Below are 14,527 nucleotides of genomic sequence, written 5' to 3' on the forward strand. Positions count from 1 at the left end.
TTGGCCTCCTTGTGAACATCCGCGTTTGGTCATTCTTGACTTGATTGCTCTGGGTCTCCCCGCGAACATCTGATCACCTTGATCCGCTCCGGGCATTCCCTGCGAGCATTCTACTCTGGCCCTTCAGTAAGCATTCGTATTTGATTATCCTAACATGTCCTGGGCTTCCCCACGAGCATTCAATTACTCTGACGTCTGACTTGCCCCGGGCCTTCCTTGCGATCATCCGGTTATCCTGATCTGCCCCGAGCCTTCTTCACAAACATCCATATCCGATCACTTTGACCTGCTCTGGACCTCTCTTACGAGCATCTGCGTCTGGTCACTTTTTACCTGATCGTTCCGGGTCTTCTCACGAGCATCAGTCACCCTGACTCGCTCTAGACCTTCCTCGTGGACATCTAATCATCTTGATCTACTTTGGATCTTCCTGTAACTTTATTCAAGACCATCCCACATAATATTTGGTTTAATTTAAACCATGACTCCAAAATCATTTATTATGCCTAAAAAATATTCACTTATCGCTTTAAATTTAAGCTCTCATAGTTTTAAAATATATTATCCATTTTAAATATCGTAACTTTAAGGTACATCGAAGATCTCATATCAAGAGATATCTTATAGTTTTTTAAATCCATAAATATTTACATGTGAATACCTCAAATCAAGCAGCAATATTTAGATGTTTAAAAAATAGAAGTGTAAATGACGTTTAAAAATATTATCGCGTTGAGTTGGAGGTAACTTAAAAGTTAAGTTTTTCTATGAAGCTCAAATATATTTATGGACGCATCCATAGATGCGAAGGGTGCCCGAAAGGTTAGTTGGCAGCTTCCGCACAATCGACAGCAAGCTTATCTACTGCCGTGTGGAGCCAACCCTACAGTTGGGGATATGATCTATGACCTGTAACTCTATTAAGTCATTCCACTGATAGGCATAACTAGCGTTTTTTTTAAAGAAAATTCAGATATTTAATGCCGACTAATCCAGCTCCGACGCAACAAGTAACTAGTGTTTTCCCTTTTCGTGTGGTAAAAAGGACGATTCTTAGGCCAACAAGGAGGGAGGAGGGAGCTAGTGTTTTCATGATATCACACAGTGAGACTTCAATCTTGATCGAGTCCCTTTATCGGTGGCATCGCATTCCAAAGACAAACGAAATATCTACTGCCAACGCAGATGAGATCAAACGTGAAGACAAAATTCGCCATCAATCTAAGTTTCTCATTCAATTCACGCGATCGAGAAAGGTAGGAGAAGCAACAGAGCACCACAGGGAGGAACTCAGCAAATATACTCAAAGCGCCACATTCCCGTCGTAATCGTCATCCTCAACGAACTCTTCATCTCTATCAACTGCTTCGTCGTCGTCGCCGCCACCGCCGCCCTCTTCGTCGTTGTTTCCTTCTTCATCAGTCGACAAATGCGCCAACCAGCAAAATCCGTGAAGGTGGCCGTTGACGCACACAAAGTAGTCCAATCTCCCTTCGTGAGACCCGAGCCTCCTCGACGCTGTCTTCGGCACCAGTCCGGCCGCCATCATGCTCCAAACCCGTGCGCCGCAATAGGGGCACCGCACGCGGCTCTCCAGCTCCTGCTTCTTCCCAATCAGCCACGCTCGGGTCTTCGACTTCATGAACCCCCGGAACACCCCTCGGTAGGCCCCCAGGAGATCTTCCCCGACGCCGCCGACCTCCGGGTGCTCGCAGGGGTCGCTGACGAAAAGCAGGTCGCCCCAGCAGCGGCGCACCAGGAAGGACCGCCCCGACGTCTTGGAGAACCGCGAGATGGCGATGAAGTGGCCCGGCGTGGGGCGGTCGAGGGCGAAGAAGCGGGTGGGAGCGGCGAACCCGCAACAGAAAAAGAGGAGCTTGGCGAGGGAGTGCCACCCCCCGCCGAGGCGGCCGCCAGGGGCGGCGCCGCCTGCGGTAAGCGCGGTCACCATGCGCGGGGCGCGCGAGATGCAGAGCTCCCGGAAGAGCACCCGGCTGGCCACTGCCCGGAGACGCCGGCTCACGCAGGCAGCCACGCAGATGACGTGCGGGTCCCAATTGATGCTGCGGAACACCAGCACCAGCACCGTCTCGTTCAGGATTCCCGAGTTCGCGTCGCTGGCAATGCTCGGAGAGGCGGCGGCGGAGCCGAAGGTCGGCGTCGAGGGGTCTGAGCTCGAGAAAGAATTGCAGTTTTGAGTCTTTCTACTCCTCTCCATCGATCTCTCTCCTCCAACATATCCAACTGCCCCGCTGCACTAATTTCTCTTACCTGCAACGTATCGAAATGAATCGAATGCCCATCACTAAAAGCAAAGCAAATTAGATCAAAATGGCTGCGGAGAAACAGAGTAGAGCGCACAGATTTAGGTTTGGATTAGGTCGGTTGGCGACTTGGCGTTCAGGCCTTCAACCAGACCGAGTGGGCTAATTTGGTTTATATAGATCGCATTATCATTGACAAACCGAGTGGATTAGGCAAAATCCTGCGCCCAGACCGGTCCAGAATCTTTCCAAAATTTTAAATCGAGTTAAATTCCCTTGATTTTGGCATTTTGCGCTCTACCGAGAAACAAAACCAGGTTCGACCTGTTGGACCGGATTAGCGCCCGAATGCGACGTCTGGACGCGTGTCGGTCAGACAACACCGGGTGCCACCCATCGACCTTTGACGTGTGGATGAAGCGACACGCGTTGCTTCCGGCACTGGCGGGACGCGTGCCCGCATCAGTATGGTCAGTTTCACCGGCGTCGTGCTTTGAGATCAGGGAAAGTGGAGGACACGCGGAGCAAGCAGGAGCCACTCCAAAATATCTTTTCCGGGGTCCAAAAAATATCTGGGGCGTGCACGTGCTGCCGCGCTAGAGAACGCAGGGTACGTGTCGAGGCAAGCCGCCGGTGCTCAGGTACTAGGACCACGTGGACGCCATCGATCCGTACACGTTAGTGTGGAGTCGACGCGTGCGAAACCGGCATTCTCGTTACTGATTGTTTGTTTGTTAGTCTGCTTTTCTTAAAAAAAAAAAAAAAAAAAAACACTGGTGTCGTTGCGGAGTGGATGAAAAAAGGCAAAAGAACTATGAAACAAAATAAATTTAACGATATTTTAGTTGAAGTTGGATTTGATGAAATCATAACGATTAGCGAGCGAGGATTAAAAATAAATACGCTTACGTGTCAAATTTTGAGCTTCTTAATCATTATTATTATTTTTTTGGAGCAATTGCTTAGCACATGGAGGATCCACGTGATTGTCTTATGAAACGCGGAAAGTTTTGCCTAAAAATGGCAACATGACAAAAATGGAATATTTATTGAGTCTCTTTTCCTTCGTATGGCATCTATTTTTCCTTCATGAACAACTGAGTTCGGTTGCTGAAAAAACGCCAATTAATTATTTTGTTTTGTTTGTCGAATTTATATATTCTAGTTTTTTAAAGAGTAAATTGTTGGTTCCTACTTCCTATTGTTGATGGATTGATGTTGAGTTAATTTTTACAAGAATATCTTTCAATTTTAAGCTAGGTACTACCAAGTGAATTATTAGACTAATTCTTCGACGCATGAATCTCAAAACAATATTGTTTGTCAGTATTTGGCCCATCAAGTTGCATGTAGGTTATTGATTAACTGCTTACGAAGTATGGACTCTTGAATCGTTTAGGTGCACCTAACCTGTTATAGAAATTTATTAGGTGCCTGCTTGCATTTTCGTATATGCCTAGTTATAATGGATATGGTATTGACTATTTAAATAAATAAATAAAAAATAGGCTTTTGCCAGTTTTTGGTTTTCGGAATTTGGGTTTCAATTATTGTTAAGTTTTTATAGTAGTTTGTGATAACTCTACTAGAAGATTGATCAACTCCTCTTCATGTGAATTGGGTTTTTGTAGTTTTTCCCCCCTACGTTGTTCATGCAAATTGTAAAAGAAAAATTGTTAAGAATTAAACAATAATAAAAAAAAATAGGGAGAGACAACTAGAAAAAAAAATATTTGCTTGACCAGCAGTCTCATGCCATTTATTGCTCGTGCATTTGGAAAAATAAAATTTGTTTCTAAGCCTTTTTTTCATGAACTAACATCAAATTGAACTTGATATCCTCTTCCAAGTGCAAGTTGGACCACTATTAGATGTCCCAATTTTGAATTTTTTTATTTTTTTATTTTAAATTATTATTATTATTTTCAAATTCTTACTGTATTTTGACTATTTGGCGTCGTGTGAAAGTTAATCCAACCTCAACCCATTGGATACACACAATTATTTAACTGAATTGACTTGACCTTGACTATTTTTATGTATTTGACCATATCAAATCATTAGAGTTTTCAGCTCATCTCTCACCTGCCATTCTCAGACCAGTGCAATTCATTATTTGTGCCAACTAATCATATATGTGCACTATATAAACAACCTAGCAATGCAATGATCGAGCCTCCGAGATGGTCCTCCAATGTCAGAATTATGTTATTCCCTGAGAATTAAATATCATCTAAGACGGTTCGATATCGTAATTTATATCCTTTCATTTTGTTGAAGGCTGACGATTCGGATGAGCGAAGCCACCTTTGCTTTGTAGAAATGCAGTGATCAAGAACATTGCAACGCACCGTGTGGATGCATATTTGTTCATATAGTAAAGAGGAGTCAAGGTATAAAATTTCAATACAGAGGATCAAACAACAATAAATCCATTTCTTTTTTTCTTCTTTATACTTTCTCCTTTTTTGCATGTTACAAGTTTCTTAGATCGAAGAGTTAGTGAAATAGCGTCTAAGTACGCTAAGTAGGTCGTTCCCTGCAAAAGGGGAAGACCAATCATGTAAGCCAGACAAGTTCATGGAGGAGTCTTCGTGCACAAGACTACCATCCTGCAACCCAGCAATGTAGGCACCATCAGCTAAGTTCATAGCAGGCCTCGGCGCTTTGCCGCCCATGAACATAGTAGACCATGTCAAAGACAAGTTAGTGTTCTTGATGGATGGCTTCAGAACGGCTGTATCCATGCTCCAATCTATAGAAGTATAATCACATAGTGTTGATCCATCCGAACTCCAGTTAACTGAAGATGTAGAAGATAGCCCAGAAGGTGAGCCAGTAAAGAGCCCAAGGGAAGAAGGCACCATGAGTGATGATGCTGATGAACTTGAAAAACTGAATGGAGCAGCATCCCAGTTACTCACAAAGGACTCCGCCATGCTAGACCCAGATGGGAAATTATTATGGTCTACAAATTGTTGGGCACTAGAACCATGCAAACCCAAGTAGGGCGAGCTAGGTCCTAGGCCTCCATTTGCCAACATCATCTCCATGCTAGATACTTTGTTTGGGTACCATCTTGTGGAAGCTGGTGGAGTTGCACTAATGTTCCGGATTGCTGATGCAGGATCTTGTTTGGTATGACTAGACTGGAGCTGCGGCATTACCATGACAGGATCCCTCAATGTTACTGTTGGCAAGGTAGGCTTTGGTTCATTACTTGTCATTGCAAATCGGTTGGTTAGAGGAACAGCAACCTGCAAAGAGGATGACCAAGGGCAGGAGACAGATGGAGCAGTGCTAGCAATTGACCACCTTTGATCAATGGGCGGAACAACTTGGGGCCTTCCCCAATCAGGCTTAGGCAGTATCCTTCTCAAGGAATGCAAATTCTTATTAGTGGATTTCATTGCCTCCATTGTCACAGTTTTGTTATAGTTTAAATCTCGTTCATCTCTAAGTTGTGAGGTGCCATCTGGAAGTAATCTATTTTGCTTAGGTATTGACAAGGCAGTCTGGACAGGCATTGCCATCTTATTATCAAAATCATTTACTGAGACAGAGTCATCTGCCTCTTCCAATTTTGATGAAGCAGCTTTAACTTCTTGTTTATCTGCCGTTAATGTCTCTTCAGCCTTCTTTAAGTCACCCTCACATGCAACCACAGCCCTTTCAACTTCCTGCCTCGTGCATTTAAACTTCAACTCCATCTCGGATATCTTTGCAAGCTCAGGAGTGATGTCTATTTTCGGACTGTTGGAACTATCCACATTGGCTGCAGTATGGTGCCTGCTTTCTTCACTCAGTTCAAGTAGCCAAGCAATGGACTCTTCAACCCGTCCTTCATTTTGTATAAGAGCCATTGTCGCCTCTGCAGAAGAGAACCCCATTACTATAATTTTTTGAGCAAGCATCTCTAGTTTCCTAGATATGAGATAATTACTACAACGCTCATGCAGGTCCTGAGCCCGTCTTTCCTTCTGTCGTTGATGCTTTCTCTCATTTTTCTGCCGAATTTTCTCACGCTTGTCTATGTCACAGCCAAGTATAGATTCTATGCGAGGTCCACAACTGCTAGTAGTTTCCTCCTTCTGGTCCTCTTCGCCAGAGTAGCCATTATGGTTATAAATTGAATCAAACTGGCCGGTGGTAGCAAATGAACTAAAAGAATGATCCTCAGTTTCATCTATGGTTCTGAAACGTCCACTATTTTGGCTCATCAGCAAGGACCCAGAAGATGTTGTATCAATATTGTGGAATGTCCCTGAATCAGGATTATAGACATTTGAAGGAACATCGTTTCCATGGTTAGGAATAGCTGAAGCCTTTAAAGAGACTTTGTCTTGTCCTTTGACTGCCTTTGCAGATAATTTGTCTATCAACTTAGCTTTAGATGCCGAAGACATTACTCTCACAATTTCAATCACAGCAACTTTCCTGCAAGAGATTATTGAAGGAAAAAAAAAATCTTAGTAGACTAGATATCCATGAGACAATTTAATCACCAAACAATAATAAAACTAGAAAGAGATGCATAAATTCCCAGATATGTATGATGAAACTATAGAAAGAAAAGTATGATAATCACAGATATAGTAGCCCAAATTTTGTATTGGAGTATGGCATGTCTGACACCTGCATCCTTTTGACTCAACATTCTCAATTGTTAACTTGCTGCTTTGGTGCATCAGATCCATTGGTGAGTTGATTGCTAGTAACCCATTTAAGTAAGATAATTCCCAGATACATGCATCTGGTTACCTTTCCATTGTTTCCACGACTATTTACTTGCAATACTCAAACACCAAAACCCACAAATTATTTCAAATGCACAGTTCCTAATATTCATATCAGCAAACTATGACACCATGTAACCAGTCTATGCTGGTATTGTCCAGGGACAAATGGTTCTAAGCTATTGTGTCATATTGGTCGAGTTGAGGATGAAATATATAAACTCAACTTAATCAATTTTGAGTGACTAGTCAATTTGAAAGTCACAAAAGGAAGAAATGAAAAGAAATAAGAGCAAAGGAAGTAACAAGCTGAAAGTAGATGAAACAAAAAACATGGAGAAAACAATTTCTTCACCACATTTCTTGCAACAAGAATAGTATCACATAGGAAGCAGATGATTTTGATATTACATATTTATCTCAAACCATGTGCAACTAGTGGTCCTAATGGTAATGATCCTGAAACCAAGGAAATAGTATGAACTTTAGAAGTGAGCCTGGTTGTGATGTGGTTCAAGAGCCATACCTCAATTTGAACCTACTTTAAAACAGAGACAAAATACAAAAAAACACTTGACATTACAATACATGCAGTTTAAGGGCAATGTAATGCAGATTCAGATAAGTCATAAAACAGATTGATCTTGTCTCCAATTTAACGAAATGTCTGAGAACATGAACCAGAACGTCAGATAAGATGTCGCTGGCAATCAATAGCACAAAACTATCATGTGGATTATAATTTTTTGTATTGCGTAATCCTGAATCAAAAGAGAAGAGAACTCCGAACTGGATATTCTGACCCGACACCCCAAGTGTAATCATTTGTCAGGTAAAATGCCCCCCTTTCTCATAAGCAATAAAAACAGCACTTCAGCATAAGAGGAGCCAACGACACAATCAAATCAAAACGACCAAAGAAAATGAACGAACGAACAAATCAAGGGATTCAACAACGAATCCTATGGAAGTGTTGGAAAATGTCATCCTATAGATACCCAATTAATCAGCTAAGCAGCCAATGATCCAACACTGAATACACTACCGACCAAATGAGAACCACAAAGATGCAAAAATCAATCGAACTACACCAAAAGAATCCTCACGGCGAATCACTAAAATAAAGACAACGAGTAATCACATCTTGTCATCAAGAACAATATAAAGAATGGAAGATACACACAGAACGAGCGTAATCCTCGCGTCTGATCATATGAAATCCGTACAACACCGAAACAAGCGAGGCATATCGAGACATTGAAACAGAACGGCCGGGCAAAAGGAAAGAGACCGAGCTGAACCTAGGAGTCCAAACGCAGTCCGGCGAAGGCGCGTCGTCGGTGCACGATGACAGGAAGCGAGATCGCCGAGCGGAGGAGCAAAAGCTGAGGGTTTTGACGGAACGGGAATTGGGTTGGACGAAAGCCGATCTCTCTCCTCACTCTCTCTCTTCTTTCTCTTTCTTGACTCGCTGATTGCTCTGCGCGGACGCCAAAGTCAATAACGCGTTGACAGCGAAAGTTTTGGGATCCGGATATTTGTTTCACATATAATGAAATTCAAATTTTTATTTTTCTAAATCGAGAGTTATATAAATTTTTGATAAAAATTCCAACTCATATAATTCTAATGTCATTTAATTATAAAGACAAAATATCACTAAAATAAAATCAACAATTTTTTTCAATAATGAATAATTGTTTTATAAAATATAATTCTTGAAATAAATATTGTTATTAACGACACTCTACAGTTAATTTTTTTTTGAAAGAAATAATTCGCTTCTCCGATTCCGATTCTGATTAAAAAATCCAGATGGATAATTTTCTCACTCCTCTTGCGCCTGCAGTTTCTCACTCCTCTAGCGTAATAGCAGAAGTCGATTCTCTGGCAACTGACAATCATCCATCTTCTCTGGTGCAACGATACAAGGGACGTTTTGTCTCGTCGACTCCTGCGTCCCTCCTCCCTTTCTTGTGTGGTGAGATCGATGGGGACCCTGGGGAGGGCGATCTACACCGTCGGATTCTGGATACGCGAGACCGGCCAAGCCATTGATCGTCTAGGTTGTCGTCTCCAGGGCAACTGCCTCTTTCAGGAACAACGTAAGATCCGTTCTTCCTCAGTCCCCCAGCCCTTCTCTCTATCCCGCGAGCTTGTTTCTTCCATGGTTGCTAAAGTATGTTGGTTGCTGCAGGCTCTCTCTCCCTCAAGTATTTTTATTTTGTAATTCTCGCTCTTGTCGTGGCTTTAGTAGCATGATTTAAATGTCGATCAATATGGATTCTTGAGTCTTTAACTGCATTATAATTGACTAGGCAATATGTCATGACAATCGAGTATATATAAAAACATTCGTTTTATTAATTGCCATCAAAGGTGCTCACCGAAGTTGAAACGATATTGCACTTGACACTTCGATCTGATCTGAGGAGTGAGGACGTACATGTATCATTGTTTTCAAGTTGTGGTTTTTCTGAATTACCTCTGCATAATAGATGATGCATTTGAGTATTTTAAGCAAGAACCTTGATTTAGCTTCTCCAAGATATAAAAGGGCCAAGCTCCTGCCAATGCAGAGTCTTATCCTGCTTTATAAGAGGTTGCTTCCAAGACTTGACGTGTGACCTTTGGGTCACACGGTAGCAACTTTACAATTGCGTCAAGGCTCTCCTTCATTTATCTTCTCCAAGATGCCATTTGAAAATATCCAGTTCCACAATTTTATGAATTCTATTTGCCAAATGTTTTGACAATTTTTGAGTCTTAATAGTGATTTATCAATCTAATTTGGTTGAATCTTATTAAGTTGTAGTTTGGAAGAAGAAGAAAGGGCATCATTAGTATTGGAACTTCTAACTTTGATGCCCAATATAGTTGGAGAGAAATGAAAATAAAAAGACAGGGTCATAGATTTTTTTTTTCTCCCTTGAAATTAATCAACTTTGGTATCCTCCATATCTTTTTTCTACCAACTCTCTGGAAGTAATTAGTGTCTAAAAGTAGTAAATGCACTACACCAGGGCTCGCAGTCTCATGTCATAGATGATGATATTATGTGGCACCTATTTTCTTGTGAATATCACAGGTATAATATCTGTGATGAGACTACATGAGTTAATAACCTGTTTAGTTGGGCAGAAATGTGAATAATAAAACTGGGAAGATAGGAAAGTTTCTTCCTTTTTTTTTCAGAAAATAACTATCTTTTGTATTCTCTATCTCTCTTTTCTTTCATTCCTCTCCAGCTAAATATGCTTTAAAAGTTGATGAAATTGCACATACATTAGAGCATAGAGTTTTCAATGTCATAGATGCTGGTCTTGTATTACAGTTGTATTTTTCTGTATGAAATTTAGCCTACATTTGTAGTGGAATATTGATACAACCTTTGACAACATTATGATGCCAGGGATAAAGATTCATAAAATTGGAGGAAATATTTGAATGTGTATTTGTTCTTGTTGAACTTCAGTTTTGTTGATGATTTCTTGGCTATAAAGCCTTCTAGACGAGAACAAAATTATCTCTGAAGTTTGTAAAGCATTTGATTGATATTCAAGTCTCGTTCAGTATTCCTGTACTGTTTGACTTGAGATGTAAAATGGAAAATCCATTGATTGTCATGATAGATGAGATATGTTGAAATTAGAGGGCATTCAAAATCCTATGTGGAGTTGTATTACAATCCCATCTGGGAACTTATGTAATGAGATTACTGGCTTTCTTGTGCTTTGGGAATTAAAAATTACTACTACCATGGATCAAATATCAAATGTAATTTTCTCGTGGAATATGCTACATGATTTCAAAAAAGAAAAAGGATTATGACCCAAAATATCAATTGTAAATTTCTCCATAATTTTGGGTCATTGATTTTATCTGTCCATTGCTTCAGAAGGTTGCCCAATTGATTAATTCATATTTGTGTTCTACTCTGAAATTTCTTGTAGAGCAATAATGGTTACTTTATGTGACAGTGTTTCCCTATTGGCTTTGAATCATTTCTTGCTCCCATTGATCTCATTGAGTGTGGGAAGCAATATTTTCCTAAGTTTTTGGTTCTCTGACTTGCTATTTATACTCTCTCATTCTCATTTCAGTGTCTAGGCATCGTACTCTAATGAACTTATTTGACAAAGTACCTAATGTTCACAAAGATGCTTTTGTTGCTCCAAGTGCATCTATTATTGGTGATGTCCCCGTGGGCCAAGAATCATCAATTTGGTATGGATGTGTTCTGGGAAGTATGTTGTGATTGGAGATGCAGCAGTAAATTGTATACCAGGATAAAATATACATTGTCATATGTTGCTTGACAGACTATCTTTATTGGAGAATTGAATGCTTATCAGTTATCATGGCATATGAGTCAGATTTATATGATTTGGCCATTCAATGTTCATAGAGTTGGCCACTTGGTGATAAATTATAACTTTAATAGATTAGGCCACTTGATTCTTATATTGCGTTGCTTGACAGAATTTACAAGGAAAGTTGAAGGATGCAAAGCTGGAGAGAAAGAAAGAAATAAGAGATTGTGTTCTTGAAAGGATGGAAGTTGAATGGGCATTGACTAGTTTGCCTCATACTGTTTACCACGAAGGAACATGAATTGCATTTCTAGTTTGATTATGATTTTTTTCCACCTTAGTAATGCTTGATACAGTGGCATAAATTAGGAATGAAAATAATGAAATGGAGTGTTTGATTTCATTCCTATGTTTGGTACTAATAGAACAAATATTAGAATGATTTTGGATGATGAAGCAATGGTTTCTAAGAAGATTTGATATATGTTAAAGGTGGAATGGATGATTTAGGTGTTAGAATAGGAATGCTCATTTCTTTTATTTCATTGGTCAATGATTTCATTCCACACTATACAACAATTAAAAATGGGATCAAATCCCAAGCAAAATGGTGATAACATTTCCTCTTTAATTTCATCATTCCAAACATGCCCCTACAATTTTTCTTCCATCCATTTTTGTATGCATAATTTGAGCAGAAATAGGGGATCATGAGGCACTCCACTTGTCCTTCCCATTGTTTATCCAAATTCCCATCAAACCCAAGGTATGCTCGAAATTTTGTATTTTAGTTAAAAGAAGCTGGATAAGTTATTCCTTCTACTTCAAGGACGGATGATTCCCTTCCACCTTATTTAAGTGGCAACCAAGTACGGGAATTGAACCACATACGGTCATTCCCTTGTGGTCATCGCACTTTTCAATGAAATAGTGGCAAGGGAAGGAAGTGATCATGGATCTCCATTTTTTCCTTCCTTGTTACTTACCTGTACAAACAGTTTTTCCTTCCTAGTTTTCAATATTTCATATTTTTCTCTCCAAATCTTCCCCTGGTATGCCTTGAATGAATATGCCTATTAATTTGAATCATTTATAGGTCCAGGCATTAGAGGTTGATACTGAGTTAGAGGAAATTAGAGATGTTAAGTTAATCTGAAACTAGGGTTGCACAATCTGAACTGTGCCAGTTGATACCATGTGTCAGTTGGGTCTGTACTGATACCGTACTGCTTGAGCTAGAGACTGAGATTGATGCCAAAATCAAAATTTTGAACATTGAATTTATTAACCATGATTTGGTCATTGTAAATCTGTAAAGTTTGCTGTACTTTACTAGTGGTTAAAGAAGATCAGGAATAAGATTTTTATTCATTTCTCCACAGATTTTTCTTTAGTAGATTATGTTTTGCTTCAGCTGGTTATCTACGGCTATGAATTGTTTTTCTTGCAATCATTTGCAGGTGATGTGAACAGTATCCATTTTGGATATTCCACCAATATACAAGATAATTCTCTGGTTCATGTGAAAATCTAATCTGAGTGGAAAGGTCCTGCCAACTATATTTGGAGATAATGTCACGGTAGGCAAATAATTTGGTAACATTCAGTGATACATTTGCATTAACTGCTTTGGGTGATTTTCAAGAATTTGATTCACAAATTATTGTTCTATTGGCAAAATATTTCATTTTTTATTCTACAGGTATCTGATTTCAAACCCTGTTTGCTTTGGTGGAAATGCATGGGAGCAGTTCAAATTATTTCTTAATTTTGGTTACATATAGATGTTGGATTCCAACTCCAAGATGGACTGCTTGTAGAGCTAGCACTTAGTTCTACTAAAATTTGAATTTTTAGGTCATAGTGCTGTTTTGCATGGATGCAGTGTTGAGGATGAAGCATTTGTTGGAATGGGTGCTGTTTTGCTTGGAGTTGTTGTGGAAAAGCATGAAATGGTTGCTGCTGGCTCCCTTGTTAGGCAAAATACCACGATCCCATGTGGACAGGTATCATCTAGTCTCCTGATATCATTTCATCAATTGGCTTTATCCAGCAAAGGCATGCCTATCCAAGATAAAAAAGAAAAATATAACTATCATCCAACAGCAATCAGATGTTGCTCCAATTGATTGTAAAATAAGAAGAAATTTTTTTGAGAAAGATGATACTAAGATGTTTGGACAATTTATAGGTTCTATAGAGAGAATATAGAGTTGAAAGTGTGAGGAGACAGACACCAAACAGAAATAAATATTAATGTTTAATTCTGTCTTTCGGACTGATGGATGTCAAAATTAGAAAATGCACAGGCCTTGATTATTGCCCTATTGGTTTCCTGGGATCAGTAGATAATCTAGTTAGGAACTGACTTGAATTCCAATTTATAGATCAGTCGACCAATCACAAACTGCTCTAAAGAACAAATCTAAATATGCTGGAGCAGATAATTTGACGACCATAAAAAAATTGAAACATGAGGAAATGATGCAGCCATTTCTTTATTTTACTATTTATTGATAGATTGCACTCAGTTGTTAGCATCTGTTATTAGACAGGTATGGGGTGGTAACCCTGCGAGGTTTCTAAGAATGCTTGCTGATGAAGAGATTGCTGTTATTGCACAGTCCTCTACCAACTATGCTAATTTGGCCCAGCTGCACGCAGCTGAGAATGCCAAGTCTTTTGACGAGATTGAGTTTCAGAAACTGTTGCGCAAGAAGTTTGCACGCAGGGATGAAGACTATGATTCTATGCTCGGAATAGTTCACGAGACCCTGCCAGAACTAATTCTTCCTGGCAACGTCTTACCAGTCAAGGCGCGCTCCCCTTCTGTGAGTTTGGTGGTTTGTCATTGTTTTTCCATTGCAATAATATCAGCTCTGGTTGGCAGGATTTGGCCACGGACTCTTGTATTATTATTTCTTTTCTCACTTAAAGCACCCACATCAATGTTAATATGCCGGTGTTATGACGCATAAATGTTATTACAATCGGGGTAGATCCTCCGGTGAAAAAAAAAAAAAAAATTGGACTAGGAAATGGACTACTTGTAATTATGGCTAGGATTGTAAACGAGTTGAGTCGAGTTTTGAGATGTTTAAACTCGTTTGATAAAATAATCGAGCCGAGTCGAACTTAAAATGAACCAAGTTTTTGAAATGATTGTTCAAGCTTGACTTAGTTTATTTTGTATGAGCTTGGACTTATTTGAAGT

At 39.8% G+C, this 14,527-nt stretch overlaps 2 protein-coding genes and 2 pseudogenes across 2 annotated transcripts; 1 reads left to right on the top strand and 3 right to left on the bottom strand.

Annotated features, from left to right (window-relative positions):
* Positions 1-14,527, bottom strand: part of LOC122013503 — a 73,991-nt pseudogene that overhangs the window by 41,672 nt on the left and 17,792 nt on the right.
* Positions 1,210-2,457, bottom strand: LOC122017539 (EID1-like F-box protein 3). Its single transcript, XM_042575185.1, has 2 exons — positions 2,362-2,457; positions 1,210-2,271 (listed from the first exon to the last, which is right to left on the bottom strand). The coding sequence occupies exon 2, from the start codon at positions 2,216-2,218 to the stop codon at positions 1,304-1,306; it is 915 nt and encodes a 304-aa protein (XP_042431119.1). The 5' UTR covers positions 2,219-2,271; positions 2,362-2,457; the 3' UTR covers positions 1,210-1,303.
* On the bottom strand, positions 4,745-8,476 carry LOC122017537. The gene is made up of 2 exons (XM_042575183.1): positions 8,302-8,476; positions 4,745-6,701 (listed from the first exon to the last, which is right to left on the bottom strand). The coding sequence occupies exon 2, from the start codon at positions 6,668-6,670 to the stop codon at positions 4,751-4,753; it is 1,920 nt and encodes a 639-aa protein (XP_042431117.1). The 5' UTR covers positions 6,671-6,701; positions 8,302-8,476; the 3' UTR covers positions 4,745-4,750.
* LOC122017543 lies at positions 8,803-14,415 on the top strand (annotated as a pseudogene).

Source organism: Zingiber officinale, chromosome 8B (assembly GCF_018446385.1).
Source record: "Zingiber officinale cultivar Zhangliang chromosome 8B, Zo_v1.1, whole genome shotgun sequence".
Classification (NCBI taxonomy): domain Eukaryota; kingdom Viridiplantae; phylum Streptophyta; class Magnoliopsida; order Zingiberales; family Zingiberaceae; genus Zingiber; species Zingiber officinale.